Source organism: Thermobia domestica, chromosome 3 (assembly GCF_964235325.1).
Source record: "Thermobia domestica chromosome 3, izTheDome1.hap1.1, whole genome shotgun sequence".
Taxonomy (NCBI): Eukaryota; Metazoa; Arthropoda; class Insecta; order Zygentoma; family Lepismatidae; genus Thermobia; species Thermobia domestica.
In genome coordinates, this window is record NC_137456.1 from 103,729,208 (window position 1) to 103,750,579 (window position 21,372).

Sequence of the window (21,372 nt, forward strand, 5' to 3'; positions counted from 1 at the left end):
AAAGGTGAGGGTTGTAATTATTACAAGATGACAAGGAACGAAATACCTTAAGGCTAAAAACATGTTAGAGATATGAAACCTGGAATATAAACTCCTTGTTCAAGGCAACTAGGCATATAGGCCTACCACAGCAGTTTCGAAAATTCCGCCGCAGTGTTTCCGGAAATTCTCCTTTTAGCGAGAGAAAGGGAGCAATTTCTACTTTTTTTTCTCGATGTATAAAAATGACTTTGAGGCTGTCAGTCCCATCATCAGGGCAAAACGGTATTTGAAATGAATTTTTGAGCTCTTGGGCCTACATGGGATTGTATCGTTTTCATCATATACGGCAACTGCCAATATATATCCACAGCGTACTCCTTAAAATACGCAACATGTTATGAGGACCATTCAGAGCGGACTCAAGCTGGGGGCTCATCGATGCTTGATGACATATCTGAAGGTCATACCAGAGTTAGTATCATACCAGTCATACTGAACACGTTAATGAATATTCTCTATCACTAGAGTACAGCCCCAGAGAATTAGAACACCATTATGAACAGGACCTGACATTTAAAAGTAGCTACACTGAATTAAAGCACATTAATCAACAGCCCCTAGATTGGATTGGTTGGAGACTGGATTTTCACTCTCTCTCTCTTCCATTCACTTTAATTATAGTTAATTGTGATAAATGAAGGATAGAAACACGAATTTTGTTTTCTATTGCACAGATTATGTATCCTTGATCGAGAACTACCTCGAAAAAAATTTTGACCCCCTACCTCCTTTCCTTACCGAATTATCGTATCATACATGCTCAAAATTGAATATTTTTTTTAAAATTTTGGTGGGGGTGGTCGAAAAATTTTGAAAGTTTCACAGATTGCAGATACTATCTAGATGTAAATGTGCATTTTTTTCAAAACCATCGATGAGTATTTTCTTTAATTTTTTTTGCGTGTTGAAAATTTCAAAAAATTGTATAAACATTTGTTTTTTTTTTGGGGGGGGACACGTCCCTGATTTTTTGGTTTAAAAAAAGTTGTTATATCCTTAGGTACAACATGTATCTTTTTCGGAGCCTGATAGTGATGGAAACATTGTCAAGAAGAAATAAAACTGAAAACAAACGTGTTTTTCGCACAGTTTTTCCACCATTTTAGGGTCCTCAAGGTGAGAGCTCCTTCAAACAATCCTTTGCCAAAGTTCACAATTTTCCTTTCTCTTGCCTCTCTTCTGCGTCTGTCGTTTTTCGGCTGCTTCGATTGTGTCCATTTCGGAACAGAAACACCAAATATATCTCCGTAATAGTGCTTCCATTTCAACCGACTCTTGCACAACCAAGTTACACACAGCTCGCGGTAGAGAGCGCCACTGTGTGCGGCCAGTGATGTAAGCACTGATAAATACGAGGAGCCGACGCGAGGTGTGTGTGACTTTGTTGTGCAAGAGTCGGTTGAAGTGGAAGCACTGTTACGGAGATATATTTGGTGTTTCTGTTCCGAAATGAACACAATCGAAGCAGCCGAAAAACGACAGACGCAGAAGAGAGGCAAGAGAAAGGAAAATATTGAACTCTGGCTACGGATCGTTTGAAGGGGCCCTAAAATGGTGGGAAAACTGCGAAAAAACACGTTTGTTTTCAGTTTTATTTCTTTTTGACAATGTTGCCATCATTTTCAGGCCCCGAAAAAAAAATGTTGTACCTAAGGATATAACAAATTTTTAAACCAAAAAATCGGGGACGTGTCCCCCGAAAAAAAGTTTTTTCTACAATTTTTTGAAATTTTCAACACACAAAAAATAAAGAAAATAAACATGATGATTCTGAAAAAAAAAATTGCACATTTACTCTAGATAGCATCTTCAATCTGCGAAACTTTCAAAATTTTTTGACCACCCCCACCAAAATTTAAAAATATTCAATTTTGAGCATGTATGATACGATAATTCGGTAAGAGGAGGGGGTAGGGTGTCAAAATTTTTTTTGATAGTTTTCGGCCAAGGGCAACCTTTTGGGTCAATAAGAACCCAATTTGGATCAAGGGCCAATTTCACTATCTTACTAGGAAAGACCCTTTGGAGCAAGTGATTAATGATTTTTTTAAAAAACATTTTCATTGTTTTTAAAAACTGGTGGCTTACTTAGATTCAAGTTGAGCACCAATTTTCAGTTGCTTTTTTAAACTTCTATAGTACAAATTCCAACAACTACAGCGCAAATGAGTACACATTGATCACAAAATATTTTGAATATGAGTTCTCAGATGAAGTTTGTACCGTCCATTCTTCATATTTCATACAGCCTTCACTTTCCTGACTGATCCTAGTATAAATATGGGAAGCCAACATAACATACTTAATCTACGTAGCAAACAAACATAACCTGAGAAATAAATAAGATAGTTTTCTTAGAAGAATGCAGGTTTGAATTTCGGGTCCTTATGCAACACTGTTATGAAAGACGAATTTAAGTAGGCTCTGAACCACGACTGGAGCTTGAATCAGATGGGGACCATAATGTACCGGATTCCCCACCAAACTATGTCGCCTTCAATTACTGGACCGTGAAACCGACCCTGCTCGAAGTATACAGAAGTCTTACGTAACAGTTTATCTATCACCATACCCTGGTAATGCACACAAATTCACAATAGACGCTAATGCCCTGAAATAATCTTCTGCTAAAGAAAATACGCTGCAGGTCACGTTTAAGACTACCACTCAAAATAACTGCTCTTTCACTAATTTTCTCCTTATTGTCCTCCACAATATCTTCACTAGGCGACATGACAATACCATACTTAGCACAGGTAAAGTTCAAGATGACCACTAGAAATAATTGTTGCAAAATTAGAATTCTTTGACGAATTATCTCCTTATACTTCTTCAAAATATTTCCAATGAGCAAATAACAATTATTTTGTACAGGTGAAGCTCAGGGGGAACAGCGACGGTGCGTATATGGGCCATCCCACCAAAAATCACTAAAAACTTTTCACTGCCTTAATTCTAAATGTCTTAAATAATTAGTTATAAGTGAGCATCAGCCAAATTACCATGTTTATGCTCCGAAAATTCTGAGAGAGTTGAGCCAAAAAATAGACTTCGTCCCTACACAATATACAGTTGAACGGAATAAAAGATCCCAGAATTTAATACTGATGATTTTATAAGAAACGGAATTTTACCAATGTCTGCACTTGAATATCCCTGGTAGAGGAAGTGAGAAAATTCTGAAACTTATGATAAATGACCTTTGGTTCACAATGCACTTCTGGTATTAAAAAAAAAAAAGGAATTTCAGATTTGGCAGGTATAGAAACCGTAACATTGGAAAGTTACTTATAAAATTATGCCCGGATACAGGGTAATGACATGTTTCTTTCAGGTATGACACATACAACATGTGAAAATTGTTAGTTTAATGCTGGAAAGTTGACCAAACTCTAAAATTTACAAGGAACTGCAGGTGTCGAAATATCTTGTGCGAATCATTGGGGAACTAACCAAGAAACATTATGTTCTTCCAGACCTTAACAAGAAAAGATGAAAGCAGTCAAGTGTGAAAGTAATAAAAAGCCGTTGAAGACTCCTATCAGCTCGATTGAAACAGCCCATTTTTTGCTGAAAAAAAAAGGACTGTTACTTCAGTGAAAATGAATGGAATAAAGTAAAGCAAACAAGAACGAACTGTACATTCATTTCAAAACTAAGTGCCCAACAATACAAATAAGTTTCTCCAAATTCTGTGCCTTGAAACCTAAATGGGTTTACAGGTACCCCATACAGTTTGCGTGTGTGTTTATCATCAAAAGGTCAAGTTTATATTAGAAGGAGTACATCTAAATGTTGACACCCAAGACTTGTTAAAACTGATGACATATTATATACGTAGGTACAAGAGTATGATGGGTTTGTGTTCTAGTTGCCTTATTGATATGCTTAATATGGAAATGCAAGAAATGGATGAAACTGTCAACGTTAAATAATGAGTGAGAACACACAAGTCCACCTTAACAAACAGTGTTTTGAGTTCCAGTGAATTCAATGAAAGTCTCATATGGAAATTGTTAGCCCTCAAACAGCATTACTGAATACCAGAAGCTCAGCCTGTGTATTTAAGGAAACGTCAAGCTAACCTCGGAGATAACTGATCGCACAGGATTGACTGATTTTACAGAAAATTACACGTTCGTAGTTCAAGATGAGGTACAAGTACACTGCGATTTTACAGAATATTAAATTAAAGTGAAGATGATGATGTACAGATAACATTAATGCCCAAGGAATTCCACTCTTTTGATTTTCACACCCAGGACTTCGTTGCTTGCGTTTATGATCATCAGTAGCAACTGGCAGTGGTTGAAGATGCCAATTTGGAACATAATGATTTGTACGCTCAGCTCTTTTAAACAGTGGGACTAAGAATGTCATTTGCGATGTCAATTGATGTATCCTGGTTACCTTTGTCACATGTATTGCGGAAACTTACATCTTTGGAACTTACAACCAGAGTTTGAAAAAACCCGGGTATTTTTGAAAAAAACCAACCCACCTGGGCCCATATGGGTTTTTTCGGGTTTAATTGAGTTTTTTTCGAAATATTTCAATGTCTTTGGGGTAAAATTGTTAAAATATGATTTACATTTCAAGATTGCCGTTGTCACAAATTGCAACAACTTTCTATTCAATGCTGTTTTGAAAAATGGCCGCCATTTTGAAATTTTACATTGGATCGCCCCCAAAATACATACAGCTAATTTAGAGTATCTCGTGCTTCTACTCTGAACGTTTCAACTTAAAAGACCGAAAATTGCGCTTTAGCGTGAATACCCGTTTTTAAGGCCACCATTTTGAAATTTTACGTTGGTAGGCCGCCAAAATCTATACAGGATGTCTCGTGCCTGTAACATAAAAATTTCAACTTAAAAGACCGAAAGTTGTACCCTGTAGTGTGAGTGTTACTGGCGGACAAACGAACAAACGTAGATCGAGTCATCCCAGGAGCCTCAGTGATGTATGTGAATACAAAATATATTAATTTAAAACAAAGACATAATTCATATTTTATGAAGGTTTCAAAATGTCTTATATGAAATAAATATTTTTCAACGTAAAATAAATGGTTTTATTGCTGAAGTTCACTTCCGATACTGTGTTCAATTACGGGAATTTTCCGAGCACTTGTTGCAAGATGATTTTTCTCCGAAAATTAATTTAAAACAATTAACGAAGATATAATTTATATTTTATAAAGTAAACTAGCCTTTGGCTGGCTAGGGGTCCGCTCCAAGATCCCCTCTTTTGCTCGGCCTACGGCCCTCGCATCCTTATGTATTACCCTTTGCATTAACAGTGAATTTCGTGCATTTGCTCTTTATATTTCCTAAATTTGAGCTGCTGGGGGCTTTACCCCCACACCCTTGCATCCCTTAAATCCACAATTCTACGGAATTTCAAGCTTATTTTCGTATTTCAACCATTTAAAATATAAGATTTTTTATCCAAAGAAAACACCCATTTAAATAACATGAGAATTCCTTCATCCCTCTTTAGGCCCCTTAAAAATTAAAAAAATATTCACTTTTGGCAATTTTTCTGTCCGTTAGTCCCGGAAGGCTACAATCATGCAAAATTTCATTCTAATCTTGCCAGAAGTGCCTAAAAATTTTGGGGTGGGGTGCAGAAAATGTCCCATATAAATATAACAATGGAAATATTTTTCATCTCTCCATAAAACCACACTAAAGTTGGAATTTTTTAATTTTATTTATTTATTTATTATTTTTTTTAGGTAACTCGCACGAAAACATACAAGTATACCGAATTTCAAGTTTGTATTCCAATTCAAAGTACCTAAAATATGAGATTATAAGTCCAAAAAGACCCATTTAAACAGCATGGAGAATTTCTTCATCTCCCCTTTAGACTCCCTAAAAATTAAAAATATCCACTTTTGGCAATTTTTCTGTCGGTTAGTCCCTGAAAGCTACAATCATGCCACATTTCAACTTTCTGTGTCAACCGGAAGTACCTCTTTAATTTATGTCAGTTCATGTAGTTTTATATATAGTTAAGATGTTTCAAAATGTCTTAAATGAAATTAAATGTCTTCCAGCGTAAAATAAATAGTTTTATTGTTGAAGTGCTCACTTCCAATGCTTTGTACGTTCAATTACGGGAATTTCACGAGCACTTATTTCACGACGAATTTTTCCCAAAAATGCAGCTTGCTTTACTGTACATAGAAACTCCACTAGTACGAAGATTGAATTCAGTACTTGAAATAGCAAGCGTTACGTAGTCTTCGGAACTCCGAGCATTAAGCTTCTTAAATTTGACAAGAATTTTACGCTATTGTTGGTGTTGACTCTACAGCTTGCTTATTTGGAGAGTAGCAACAAATGACGGAACTAAACTGCTGTTGTTGGAAAATCAAATTTTACTGAAGAATACTTGTTACCATTAAAGGTTAGAAATAATACTAATAGTTTTACTAGTGTATTTACATATTGACTGGTAGTACCGGCACCTATGGTCTTAAACCCGTGAACGTATGACGGATAACGTCTCTCGTCGTCGCCGAGCCGGCGAGCCCACCTTTCACGGCATCTAACTCTCCAAGCATCTAACTCGCCTAAAAAAAGCCAAAAATCTCACAAAATTAACTTTTAGTGTGATCACTAGGCTCCGGATTCTTAGGTTCGAACCTATTTTATTCCTGTACAGTGAATGCAAAAAATTCGTGTTTTCTTTACATTTCAAGTTGCTATAAGTAGAACTATATTAGTATTATAGGACCTAAAATGTCCTAATTGGGGGTTAGGACCTAAAAAATCCTAAATTAGCTTTTAGAACCTATAACGTCCTAAATGATTCTTTATAGTTATTTTTAACTTGAAAAATACTTTCAAACACGTAGTCAATCGTCAACGACATAATTTCGTCTGTAAAGAAGGTTTTCTTGAAAGCTCCTAACAGAGTGGCTACCTTCAAGGATGTGCTTCCAAACACACCACAGCCCGTTGTGTCCCGTTGGGGAACGTGGCACTCAGCAGCACTGTACTATGCAGATAATTTTGAAAGCATTGTTCAGGTCATCAATTCGCTCGACGAGATTGAAGCCGTTTCAATCACGTCTGCAAAAAAAAGCACTGAAGTCAGTTTGCTGTACAACAACTAAGTTACATTAAAGCCAACTTTTCTCATCTGCCTCAAGCCATCACTGAATTGGAGAAGAAGTCTCTTCCACTAACAGAAGCTCTTCAAATTCTTCAAGAAATGAAAAAGAAAAAAGTACCTGCGGGAGTTGGAACAAAAATTGCGGACAAGTTGGAGGCGGTTTTGAAACGCAGTCCTGATTTCACACAGATACAACTAGTGGGCCAAATTCTTCGTGGAGACAATGTCCAAGAAAATTTGCTATGGAATCCCGAGGAATTAGCCAGTATGAAATATGCGCCTCTTACATCGTGTGATGTGGAACGCAGTTTTTCTGCATTCAAGAGAATTTTGTCAGACGACAGGAAAAAGTTCACAACAGAAAATCTTGCCAAATATTTTGTTGTTCAGTGCTATTACAGAGAGTGAAGTGACCACTTTTTGAGCTATAGAAAACATGAAAAGTGCCGGAAAAACAATATTTGAACATTCGTAGTTCCTCAATGTATCGTTAGAAAGGTGAAGTGATATTTGTGGTATTGTATAAAATTTCAAATATAAGAAAACTGACAAAAACTACTACTACTACTACTACTATAGTACGACAGGCCATACATATGTTAAACTATATTTCAGCTATCAAAAAAAGTCCAAGGTAAGAAGGGTTTTATTATTTTTATTACGCAGAAGACTGGTTAGCATAAAGCTTACTAAATAAAGGTTACCATTTAAGTATGAAATAGCTAACAAAGTGTTTATAGTGTAATAATATTCCGTTTTCAGTAATATAACGCCAAAAATCCTAAACCGTGTTTTTAAAAACCTATAAAATCCTAATTTGAATTTTTTGGGACCTAAAAATCAGAAGCCTAGTGATCACCATAGCTGTACCGATAATATACTAACAAAAAGCTCAAAAACCCACGTGGGTTTTTTCAGGTGGGTCCAACCCGAAAAAACCCACTTGGGCAAACCCTGCTTACAACACCCAAAAGGAGAAGCTATCGAATTACAGAAAAAAATGTACAACGAAATTTCTTTTTTGCAAGTGCACCGTAATTAGACTATCACACGTGCTTTTCAAGACCAGTTTTTTGCTCATATTTTGGTATTTTACAGTTCTAGTCATATTTACTTAACTTTTCATGTATTGTATGTGTTATACTAGTTCCTATAGCACTAGTAATAGTTTTACACTAGTGACGCTAAACTTGTAAAATACAATACAGCTTTTGGTTAATGTTTAGCAGAAGGGGTCCAGCAATTGTTTCTAAAAAATGTTACAATTTCGGTAATTTCTGTTCACATTAGGTTAGTTTAGCTTAGATTATATTAGTGTAGAAGTCCAACATAATTTTCTAAAAAACGGTAGAATTTCGCTTATTTCAGCTTATATTATGTTAGTTTAGTTTAGATTAGGTTGGTTTGGGTTAGGTTAGGTTAGATTCGGTTATATTATGTTAGGTCTAGGTGTTTGTATCATCCATTTCTCCTGTAAAATTTGTGGTTTTTACGTGCTTCTGGACCCCTTCTGCTAAACATAACCCCAGCTTTTATACACTGTTCAGAAATACTGAGCCGGCAGAACATATCAGCATTTATTCTGTTAACTCCCACTACTGTTTAGTGAACAGAAAAAAGGGTTATCAAAAATTACAAATCACCCAAGATATCACGGTTCAGGCACATTACGTTGCCATACAAGAGGATTCGTATCTCGATACCAAGGGTTAAAGGACGTGCAATAGCGTGGACGAGCGCGCGGTAAGGAATACCATGTGCCGAAGCACGGAGCGGAGCCAAATGGTGGAGGGGACAATGAATAAAACTAAACACTGATATCAGCCTTCACAGAAACTCCCATTTCCTCAATATAGCTAGTCTGGCCATAATGGTATAACCTTCCGCCGCGGAGGGGCTTATGAGAATTTAACCTATAATATCTAATACGATACAGTTTTCTTTCATAAGCTCTCACATACTTTAATTGTCGTAAAGCACTTATAATAATTTCTAACTAGTAACCATACACTCGTAAAACAAAAAACAAAATGTAGCTGTACTATTTGCCATTTATAGTAAAACTGCACGGAAATTTAATCCCTAAAAGTATATCTTTAAATGCAGTGTTCAATTTTCTTGTAAATTTTACAAAATCTGGTATTCTTAAACTTAGCCTGAACTATCTTCTTTTTCAAATAGTTTTTATTTTGCATTTTTTTTCGTAAGAAAATTTCATAATCTACAAGGGTACGAACACGAATATACACCGGATTAAGTATTGCTCGCTCCCCCCAGTGATTTTAAACGAATCATAGTGATTCTACCGATTCATATTAGTTCATAATGAATCGAAATCGCATGTTATAAAGATTTAAGATATAAATCTTGTGGCAAGGAAGCTTTAGTATAAGTAGTGGTAGTAGGAACGAGTTAGAAGCCCCGCAGGGGTTGGTTGGGTTCTGTTCCTGATATAAGTAGTAGTAGTAGTAGTCTCTTCCAGTTCCGGTGACAAAGAACTGGGGAGAGCGGGCTATACACAAGCCTATACACCCAATAAATAAGCAATTATATCATGGATAATGGGATTCCCACCGGCAAAAGTGCACTTTGACCAGAACATTCATAGGAACCGATTCACAATAAAGAGCAATACGAGGAATTACATTCTATTTTTTAACAAAATGGGTCCAAATTTCCCTAACCCCAAGCTAACCCGACCCTACCCTAATTATTCCTATCTTACATTATGTGAACATTGCCACATCCTGTGACAAAATCTCTTGTTCTGCGAAGTGCACTCATCATTCCCACCCTTTAGCTTGTGTTTGTATGTATACCCAACATTATGTGCACATTAATCTGGGAATACAGTGGCTTTTGCAGTTCACCGTGTGTACAAGGGAACACAGAGAGAGAATTGTCAACAATCACTTTTCAAAACTCAGTCTTACGAGCATTTATGCTAATTTATGAATAGCAATAAAAATGCACAGATTTGCTTTATCTTACAGTAACCCAATATCTCCTATAGTAAAACTATGTCGAAAAATACCCCATAATCTTATGGGTAAACTTCATAGTTCATAGAACTTGAATTTCATAGTTCAAATCGCCGGTTCGTTATGTCTATTTACATTACATCCTCCTACACGTAAACAAGCAAAACACAAAAATTATGTATAACATTTTAGATACTCACTCCCACTTATATTCCTCACGAAAACCCCATAGGCCTATTTCTACTAACGACGTCCTGTGCTACTTCTGTAGCAGCATGCTTTGCTTAGCAATGGCTATTGTATCTATACGGTACATTTTAATCAATCAGAAAGTTATTATGTTGAACAATAAATAAATAACATCAAATATTTCACACTTAACAGTTGATATAATACTCAAGTATATAAATATTTTACAAACTCAAATAAAACTTACACACACACTCAGTTTCCGCCGTCTGCAGTCTATGACGTACTGCCGGCAAATCACAACGTTTCCTCAAGCTGTGCGCTCGAGAATATAAACCACAAAACTTCAATTTATTGAAGTTGTAAAAGATAAATATTTTCCAAATATTTGCAATTGACTTTCAAAAGATATTACAAAATTAATCGTTTGAGTCAAGGTTTAAATGTTTTATTAGTTAATCCAACTTGAAGAAAAGTATCTTAGCGCAAGAATGTAGCGCGTTCCTGTTTTTATGCTTGCTACCTTGGTTCTGAGCGGCCCAGCGGTCTGCTATATTACAGCTAAAAAGCAATCCTGTGAAATAATAAAGGTGCAAGTGTTTATATTTTGATCATGGAGATATCTCAACCTTTGTTGACAGATGTTCGGACTATTCAGCATCAACTGAAACTTGCAATTCAGAGTCATCAGGTAAGATTTTCTTTTTAAAATAATCGTTCTTCTTTACTTTATACACTTTTTGTCGAAGCAGGCGCACTTGCTGGAGTATCCGCAGCAAGTTGCACTTTTATTGATAGTTTGCGATCGTAATGTAAGAAAGTTTTCAGATGCCCAAGAGTTATGAAAATTTTTTTAAAAAATAAATAACATCCATATCGTGTAGGTTAATGAATAAGAACATGCAAAAGACTTGTATAGTCGCATTATTGTTACTTTTATTGTATATTTTGTTTGTTCTGGCTTTAAGATCTTAATATCAATGTGGATAGACGGTGCTGCGGATCGGCGAAGCGAGAACTATTGTAATAATACGAAAACAGCAGCCTCAATATATCATGTTTTTGTGTAGTGTCACCCAAATATCGCTAATCGTAACAAGCTAATATATTCAGTAAGTTTGTATACAGAAAATATGCCATTAATAATTTGATTTGTTTGATATAGCTGAGTTAGGTATGAAGAGAAGTCGTGCATGTTTAAAACTCGTTTGTTGTAACTATAGAAGGTTAAGGTCTTGTACGAGAGTGATATATTGTATATGCAAATTAACACGCAGGATCCGTTTGAATAAATTTCTCCATTTGAAATGAGAGTTAATGGTGTTTGAACTAATATGGAGATGAAGAAGAAAGACAGTCGGCGAGAAAAGTTCGACATTTAAATATTTTCTTTCCGAATGTATTTTTCTAACTAATGTAGAGTCTGAAATAAGGATAACGAAATCCAATTCTTGATGCAGAAATTGGTATCCTCGATGCATTGAAGATAAAGAGAAGAAAAAGTATTTAATTTGTTAAAAACGGAATATAAAAATTCCAATAAATTGAACACAAAAATCAAGGAAAATATTTTCAATGACGTAAAATGAAAGTAAGGCTGTACCGTTTGGTATATTAGGACCTAAGTCCCTTGATTTTTTTTTTTTCGAATTTGTAGCCTATCCATAGCATATTTTATTTTATTTTATTTATTGGATAGATTTTTTTTTAAAGTCTCCCACATATAGGTATGTGGTTATTTAAAAGAAATTAACATTTAGACATGAATTTTGTGGTTTTCCTTTAATACCGCTAACATATCAGAAATATTGTCTCTCTTATTCTTTGTCTTAGAGGAAAATAAAGAAGAATGAAACTCGAACATATTAATAAAATCAGAAAATGAACATGTGATTAAATATTCGTTTGAATGGTTTGTTTGGAGTTTTAACGATCTTTTTCAGCATCGAGACACAGTTTAAAGTTAAATTCAAACAAGAACTGTCCCTTAGAAATAAAAAGAAACAAAATATTAACGTCCCACGTTTCTGCCCATTAGGCTGAGACAGTGATTAAGGCAAGTGAGTGATTATGGAAAAAATGGGAGAATAAGAATGTGGGAGAAAATTGGAGTACCCTGAGAAAACCCACAGGCTAGAGGTCTGCACGGGCCGGAACTTTTAGCCCGGCCCGGCCCGTGAATTTATAATGTGAGGCCCGACCCGAGTCCAAAATATGTTTTAGCATTTAGGCCCGAGACCGTGTGATAATCAAATGAACCCGAAATAAGCCCGAATTACATAAACTTAATAATTAAAGCAAAATTGTACTTTTATTTACAGCAATTAGAGGTTTAATTTTGCAGTTGTGCTTTAAAAGTTCTCCGGAAAGAACGGTGCAATATATATCGTTGTACAGTATATTTACAAAGTTAGGTCCGAAAAGGCCCGAAAAATATAGTTGTATATTTAAAAATTTATGGCCCGGGCTCGAAGTGATACGAGGGCTGTCTAAAAAGTATCCGATCTTTGGCCAGAAAAATAGTTGCGAATACCTGACAGATTTGGGACCCTAATCCCCTTCAAAGTAGGCCCCTTGTGCTTCCACACACTTAGCCCACCGATCCTTCCACTGCTGGAAACACCGCTGGAAGTCTTCTTTTGAAATGTTGTTCAGCTCCGTCGTCGTGTTCCGCATTATGTCTTCTCTACTCTCTAAACGGGATCCCTTCAGAGGCGTCTTCAATTTTGGAAACAACCAGAAGTCACAAGGAGCCAGGTCTGGAGAGTAGGGAGGTTGGCGAACGGTTGTAATTCCATGTTTGGCTAAGAACGTGTGGATCAATTGGGATGAATGTGCTGGGGCGTTGTCATGATGGACGTGCCAGTTCTTCGCTGTCCACATGTCTGGTCTTTTGCGCCGGACTGCGTCACGGAGTCGCCTGAGAACATCTTGATAGTACTCCTTTGTCACTGTTTGTCCTTCCGGTGCGTACTCGTGATGCACAATTCCACGGGCATCGAAGAAAACAGTCATCAACACCTTGATTTTGCTTCGCACCTGCCGTGCTTTCTTCGGCCTTGGAGAATCGGGATGCTTCCATTGAGACGATTGTTGTTTTGTTTCTGGGTCGTACCCGTACACCCATGACTCATCTCCAGTTATCACGGAATTCAGATACCCAGGATCAGTGTTCGTGGTGTCCAGAAGGTCCTGTGCAACGTCAAAACGGGCGTCTTTTTGTTCCTGAGACAACAACTTGGGTACAAATTTAGCAGCCACTCGTTTCATGTTCAAATCGTCACGCAAAATTGCATGTGCAGAATCTTTACTCACTCCAACATCTTCTGCAATCTCCCGCACTGTCAAACGGCGATCTGCCATCACCAAATTTCGCACCCGCTCAACAACAGCTGCATTCCGAGCAGTTTGGGGCCTGCCGCTACGCTGCTCACTCTCGACTGATGTGCGGCCATCTTTGAATCGGTTGAACCATTGTTTAATTTGTGTTACACCCATCGCATCTTCTCCAAACACCTGCTGAATCTTACGAATTATTTGGCTTTGAGAATCACCCAGCCTTTGACAGAATTTGATGCAGTATCTTTGCTCAATTCGTTCAGTCATCTTGCGAGAAACACTAAATCCGACGAACACTACCAACAGCAGCTCACTTCGCGACCGCCAGCTCACGACTAGCACACGCGAACGCGGTGAAAAAATTCAAGCATGCGCATTAAGGTTCCTCCTTCCACCGTGCACGGTGGCGCCGCCTGAGAATCACTACTTTGCGTGGAAAAAATTAAGGTCGGATACTTTTTAGACAGGCCTCGTATGTGCTTTGTAGGCCCAAATCCGGCCCGCGGGCTCGGCTGGAGCCCGTGCAGACCTCTACCACGGGCACGATGTTCTCCACCAACTTACTTGGCTAGGGATGGAACCAGGACCTCACGCACTAGAGCTCCACCACTCAGCCCCCAAGCTGCCTCTTGGAACCAAACTCAAGTTCCCGCACCAAATTCGCATATGTTAACCATAAAGCCAGAACGGAACTGTAGTACTTCTTTGTAACATATTCGTCCCTTTTTAAACGTTGGGTATGTGAGACGTGATTCTAAATTGGTACCTGACTCACATGCTTTGCAACGAGGATCGAATTCGATTCTCTTTTTCCAAGGCTCTGGCGTGAGAGACCAGTGTTCGATTCCCGACGGGAGTTCATGTGGTTCGGATTCCACGTTAACAAGTAGGTCCCGTCTCATGTAGCCTAGCTGCTGAAAGGGACGTTAAAATCAGCTCAACTCTTTTTCCAAGGCATATGTTAAGAAGCCGAGAGTGCTCCAACTAAAAGTTTTTTTTCTTTTTCTTTTTTTCTTTTTTTCTTTTTTCTTTTTTTTTACTTACAGAAACCTTGATATACAGAGACATATTAGAATAAAAGATTTTTTTTTTTAAATCACATGTTATGTATTTTGATTTGTACAGTTTGTCAACAGTGTTTGTAGAGTTAATCAAATACAGCTGTGTAGTGTCACATCAAATATAAGAAAAAAAAGTGAATTTATCAAGAAATGTTGAACAAATTCATTGATTTGACTATTTGTGGAAGATTAGGGTGCGATTCTGGCGGGAACGTATAATTCGGATTCTTTGTTAAACTGCAACACGTCTTATATAACAAACCAAAGGTTTCTTCATTCCGGAATTAGAATTTATGTTTTTCTCATTTTGAAATTCCTGAATTTCCGAACTTAGGTCCAGAATTTTGTAACACCGGAATGTGAGTACTTCTAACCGAATTTTCCAAAATTCTGGAATCTTGGAACTTCACATCGAAATTTTGAGATGTTAAATTTTGTAATCTGAAATTTCAGAAGATCGGAATTCCAGAATATCAGAACACCGATCCGGCATTTTAGGAATTTCCGAATGACTAATGCAGGTATGTAGATCTGGATTCTCGGAATTCAGTATCTTGGCTATCAAAATTGCAATAAAAAGGTTCTGTGAAATTTTAGAAATTTTTAGTCTCGTAACTACAAATTTCAGAATCTTGGTTCTTCAAAGAACATGATTGGTGTTAGCACCAAGCAATGACGATGCCATCTCTAATTTTTTGAGACAAGGCCAAGTAGAGGGGCAGAGATTTTTTTCTGGGCAGCTTATTTTTTGTATACCGAAACTAATAGGCCTAATTTTATATTACTTTCCCTACCTTAAAATAAAATATGTGTGGGGAGAGGGCGCCTACCCCTTTCCCCTCTAATTCTAGTGTCGTCCCTCTCTTTAACCAAATCTCCCCATTGTAGTGAAACATTTCTTTTTAGCGGTTGCAGAACCGAAATATTGGGGACCTATTCAACAAAATTATGCAATTCATTTCCCGTGTTTCTTGCCTTACCTTCCAGAGACAGATCCAGAATTTAACAACTGGGGGGCATCCAGACCCCAAACCATGATAGGGATATTATGAGCTAACTACAAACTTTCGAAAGTATAAAGCTTAATTTTTTTTTGTCACTAAAAATCTGAGGGCCTGGGTCCCCCGGCCGCGCGCTAGATCCGCCACTGTTACTATGTTTGATTGTTCCTCTCAAAAGTAGGTTGTGTCATGTTTATATACTAGCTGAAATAGTCATTCTTCGTATGGGGACTGTATTTGGAAATCAACGCCTGTGGGAATATCACTATTCATCTCAGCGACCGCGAAAACTATGGATTTGACGCTAATATCGGTCATTTTGGATTATTTTTATGTGTCTCGGTATTTCTCCCCACCTTGTAGCCTCCGGCCGGCATCCGAATGGGGTGAATTTCGAAGTTAATGTGATCGGAGTTTCACAATTGATCTCAGCGACCGCGAAAACTATGAATTCGACATTAATGTCAGTCATTTTCTACCACATTTACATGTCAGTAAACGTCCCCCGTGAGACCCCACTGGTTCGAAATTTGAAAAAAAAAAAAAAAAAACGCTTCGTCTTGGTCTGGGGCCTGGACCAAGATACCCGTGACGCAAATTTGGTAACTCTCGGTCCACTCGTCTGGTCCATAGGCCGCACACAGACAGACACAATCAAACAAACTCGCTATTTTATTTATATTAGATTATATGTGTATACCTAGATGAGACATTAGTTCAGTACGGAAGAATATAGTGGCCAGTTGCGTTCCCGTTTGAGTTAAAACTATGTGAAAAAAAAAGCAATAAGTTGAAAACTCATATGAAAGTATAGATTGAGAGTTTAAATTACAAATTTCGTACGGTATATAATAATTGAGCATATGAATTATATGCAGGTAGCCAGATGTTCACCTCCACACTCAATATTTCTCCGATATCAACCTACTCCACACTCGTACTTCTAAGCCCTTGAATTAAAAGAAGAAAATTATTCATAAAATATTTAGTATGAATTTTTGTACTCTGTGGGACAGAAACACAGACACTTCACAAAGCGATGAAAAGAGAGTGGCAATTTTTTACTCTGGAACAAACATGGACACTACACAAAATCAATGAAAAGAAACTGGAAGCTTAACTAACACTCTATGCGATAGAGACACGAACATTAGAGGAAAGTGATGAAAAATGAAATGAAATGAAATCTGTAAGTTTTACGTCCCACGGTTATGCCGGTTAGGCGAAAGGAGACGGTGATAATGAGAGATGAGTGAAATGAAGAAAGTGGGAGGAAACGGGAGAACCCCGAGAAAACCCACGAGCACGGTGTTTGTCCACCACAAAGTTCACTTGGCGGGGGCTGGGATCGAACCCGGGACCCCAAGCACCAGAGGTGAACGCTCTACCACTGAGCCACCGCGCCCCCCAGGAAAGTGATGAAAAGCGAGTGGAAGTTTTGTACTATATAGGATAGAAACACGGACACTACAAAAAAGCTATGAAAAAGAAACTGGAAGTTTTGCACTCTATGGGATAGAAACACGGACCTACACAAAAGCGAAGAAAAAATACTAAAAGATTTGTACACTGTAGGACAGAAACACGGACACTACAAAAAAAAAAAAGCGATAAAAAGATATTGGAAGTTTTGTACTCTATGGGACAGAAATACGGACACTGCACAAAAGCAATGAAAAGACTGGAAATTGTGTACTCTGGGACAGAAACACGGACACTAGACAAAAGCGATGAAAAGAAACTGGATGTTTTGCACTCTATGGGACAGAAACACGGACACTATACAAAAACAATGAAAAGAGATTGGAAGTTTTGCAATCTGTGGGACAGATACACGGACACTACACAAAAACAATGAAAAGAGACTGGGAGTTTTCGAAATATGGGTATGGAGAAAAATAGGAAAAATAAACTCTGATAAAGACAAACAGTAAAGAAGATTACGTCATATGGATAGCGACTGTTGAAACAATCGTTGCCCGTGAAGATACTAATGGATTGACTTAGGACTGTCACCTCCCTGAAATAATTTACCAAATTTGTTTACAATAAAAGCCAGACATAAAACGTAAATTCGAAACTAATATTAAAAAAAAAAAAAAATGTAGACCTGTCTGTACTTAATTTTGTATTTAAAAGCCAACAAATTACAGTGAGTGAGAATTCCTAATTCACACACTTCAAGTTGCCCCCCTCCCTTTTTTTTTAATATTTTAAATTTAAAATTAAAATTTCTGGTTTCCAGAAAGAGCAACAAGATTGACTTTTCCCATATTCTACAAATTCAGCACAAGGTATTGGATAGATGACTTTCATACAAAAGTTCAGTCCAACCTAAACTTATGTTCGTAACAATTCCTAGCTTTTGTCCATGAATCATTTATCGAATTGAAAATTCACTCTGGAGAAATATTACTAATGGAACTGATAACACAGCTTAAAAGTTTTAATGTGTTTAGAGCATTAACACTTCAAGATTCATTATGAAATGTCAGTATGGTGTTGCGCGAATTTTAAAATACTGTATATTTCATATATGCTATCACCATCAAAGTCAGTGTTGGGAGCCACGGTCGCTCAGTGGTAGAGCGTTTACCTCTGGCTCGTGGAGTGCCTAGTTCGATCCCCCGGCCAAGCAAATTTGTTATGGACAACATCGTGTTTGTAGGTTGTTTTTCGGCTACTCCCGTTTCCTCCCACAAGGTCATTCCACCAATCATTGTTTCCATTAATCGTAGGACGTTAAGCAGAAACATGTAATGTTTTCTAACTCGATATTGAGAAGACCATACAAAACAAAACTTACATTAAGCGCAGGGACGTACGCAGGGGGTTGGTCCTGGGGGTCCACCCCCCACCCCCCGAAATTTCGATTTTTGTGTAAGTTTAGCCTAATTTTAGGGGCAATTTTAGGAATTTTAATATAAAATACCCTCATATTGAGTTTGGACCCCTCCCAAAATAAATTCCTGCGTACGCTACTGATTAAGCGCCAGGTTTAACCCAAGATTTACTCCATTAACGAACTTGACGGAGATAATCGCTCCAGCTGTCTGTTGCATAAAAATAGATTTTTTTTTTTTTTAAACTTAAGAGTTAGCATGTGTAGTAACGAACAAATGTATGTACAAACATTACAATCCTATAAATTCCATTGCGTGATCGAAATAACTGGGTCGAGCGGAAAACGAATGAGAAAGTGTTACGAATAGTAAGAGAGAAAAGAACAATATTAAATGTGATTAAAAGGAGGGAGATACAAACAGATTGGACATTTGCTGAGAACAAACTGTATCGTGAAAAAACACCATAGAAAGTACAGGGGAAGGAAAAAGGTGCGGAGGCGAAAGAGGCTTGAGTTAAAGGACGGTATTAAAACTGAAAATTGCTATATCAAAACGAAGAGGTTAACTGAGGAGCGTCACAGAATTCCAATGACGAACATGATCATAAAGAATTAACAGACATTTTCTTTATAATTTCCATAATCTTATAATTTCTTGTATTTGGAAAGTGTGCTCCAACTTTTAAGTAAAACAATACCTGGTTCGAAGACAAATTAAACAGATCACCGAGTTATTCGTAGTGTCGGTATGCGTAAAGACCTCAGGCACATAAATTAGCTCAATTATGTTATTCTGGTACTGCTGTTTAGACTTCTCAACTATGCTATGCATAAGTATCGGAAGTCTTATAGAAAGGTTTTGCCCGACCGTTCGGTTGTCGACAGTTATCTGAGAAAAACGGGAAGATATATCGAGATGCGGTCTTTTGCAATTGATTCGGCGTCCCAAGAATAGGCTCTGCTTTCTCCATTAACCCTCTGTTGAAACCGGAAATGTTAGAATTGCTCACTTCCGGTTTCAACGTTTATCGCCATAGAATAAAAAATTGTAATAGATAGCAAGAAGCATTTTCCTTCAAACGATTCAGCGTCTCAAGTCAATGTATCACGATTATCCAGAACACTCTGCCAAAAGTGGAAGAGGTTCAAATTTGCTATTCCTTCCGGTTCCAGTTGTTATTTCCGTAGACGAAAAAGGATAAATGCTATGAAGATACTGTTTTCTGCACCCTCGATTCAGCGTTCCAAGAATAAGTTCCATCTGCTCCGTTAACTATCCATTCAAACCAAAAGTGGTTAAAACTAGTCATTTCCAGTTTCAACTTTTATCGTCATAGAATTTAAACAGATAGTAAGAAGCGCATTTAAAACGATTTAGCGTCTCAAGGCGTATCAAGATTATCCAGAACAATCTACCGAAACCGGAAGTGTTTCAAATTGGCAATTATTTCTGGTTTCAATAGTATTTTCGTAGAGAAAAGACGATAAATGCTATCAAGATGTGGTATTTTGGAATCGATTCCGCGTCCCAAAAATATATTTCATCTTCCCTTAACCCTCTATTCAAGCCGGAAGTGGTTGAAATAAACTGTTTTTGATTTCAACATTTATAGCCGTAGAACAAAAACAATAAGGGATAGCGAATAATGGCTTCTTGATATGGAGCAGTTTCTATCTTTGGTCTTATTACTCTGTTACATTCCCCTTTCTTCTTTTTAGAATATACATTTTGGAATGGAACCGAATTATTGAAGAAATAGCCAGAGTCGGGTGCTAACTGTGTTCAAAAAGTCATTTCAAACGTTTGAGCAGTTTCCCCGTAATGATGAGAGACAAAATCGATGTCATTTATTATAAGGAAAAAATAGCCTGTCTTTCATTTTACATTTCACATCTGTTGCTGACGGTTAAATGCGGCATATCCGGGCCCACTTTTTGTGACAATAAATGTTGATTTTGGCACATTCTATCACTTCTTAGAATTTAAAAAGTTAGTTTCCGATCACCTCGTATAATCAGTTTTCATGAGAACTAAGTCAACTTCGCAAGTTCGATTCCCGGTGACAGTGTTGAAATTTGAATGAACCAAGGTTCGGATTCCACCTTAAACTGTGTGTCGACGTCTCAAATAGCTTTTGTATTGAAAGGGAAGCTAAACTCAAATTTAGCCAAATATGTCAATTTCCTGAGTAAATTTAGTTGTGACATGTGGTAATCTTAAGATTATCATAAATTTAACTGGTGTTGCAGAAGATCCAAGCATTAATTGTTTGGTTAATTTTCAGTTTATCGTCCCTTTCAACACCGACATGTAGACCTACAGCTTTACGTTCCATTCCAACAACGAGAGATACCACCGAGAATCAAACTCGGGAGGAAGCTCTTAAGTAGCAACTATTCATACTTAAATTATAGTACTGATATATTAGTAGCAGGAATGGGGTTTGAACCTAAATAACGTATATTGCACTATATAGGAGAAAATGGGGCAAAACGGAGTACCCTTACTACTTCCGTAAAACAATAGCATCTCATGGTCGACAATGTACTTACCACAAGCGACGTTCCCTCCCCCTCTCAGTGTCGTGAATGATATCGAGGTTGACAGTCCTGTCGCTGCGTGAGCACGCAGAAACGTATTTTTGGTTGTTGTGATGCTTTTCTTTGTATTGATAAACAGGGGTAAAAGTGAGGGGGACGCCGTCTCCCCACCTCTAAAGAATATGTACAGCGTCCCCCCAGTTCCTAAAAACTGGGCACAGATAGGCAGGAGGACGGAGTGGCGT

At 37.4% G+C, this 21,372-nt stretch overlaps 2 protein-coding genes across 4 annotated transcripts in view; one reads left to right on the top strand and one right to left on the bottom strand.

Annotated features, from left to right (window-relative positions):
- Positions 1-10,734, bottom strand: part of LOC145680634 (uncharacterized) — a 49,171-nt gene extending 38,437 nt beyond the window's left edge. Inside the window, exon 1 of one of the 2 annotated variants that reach the window (XM_081751324.1) lies at positions 10,588-10,734. The gene's annotated coding sequence lies outside the window, so the exon portion shown is untranslated. Of the gene's footprint in view, positions 1-10,351; positions 10,551-10,587 lie in introns of those variants that run through there. The other variant, XM_081751325.1, reaches the window with a different exon arrangement.
- A 43-nt stretch (positions 10,735-10,777) lies between these two features.
- LOC145680635 (PHD finger protein 21A-like) overlaps positions 10,778-21,372 on the top strand; it is a 142,351-nt gene continuing 131,756 nt past the window's right edge. Inside the window, exon 1 of one of the 2 annotated variants that reach the window (XM_081751327.1) lies at positions 10,778-11,031. In XM_081751327.1, the coding sequence (XP_081607453.1) occupies positions 10,954-11,031 (78 nt within the window). In that variant the 5' untranslated portion in view covers positions 10,778-10,953. Of the gene's footprint in view, positions 11,032-11,336; positions 11,453-21,372 lie in introns of those variants that run through there. The other variant, XM_081751328.1, reaches the window with a different exon arrangement.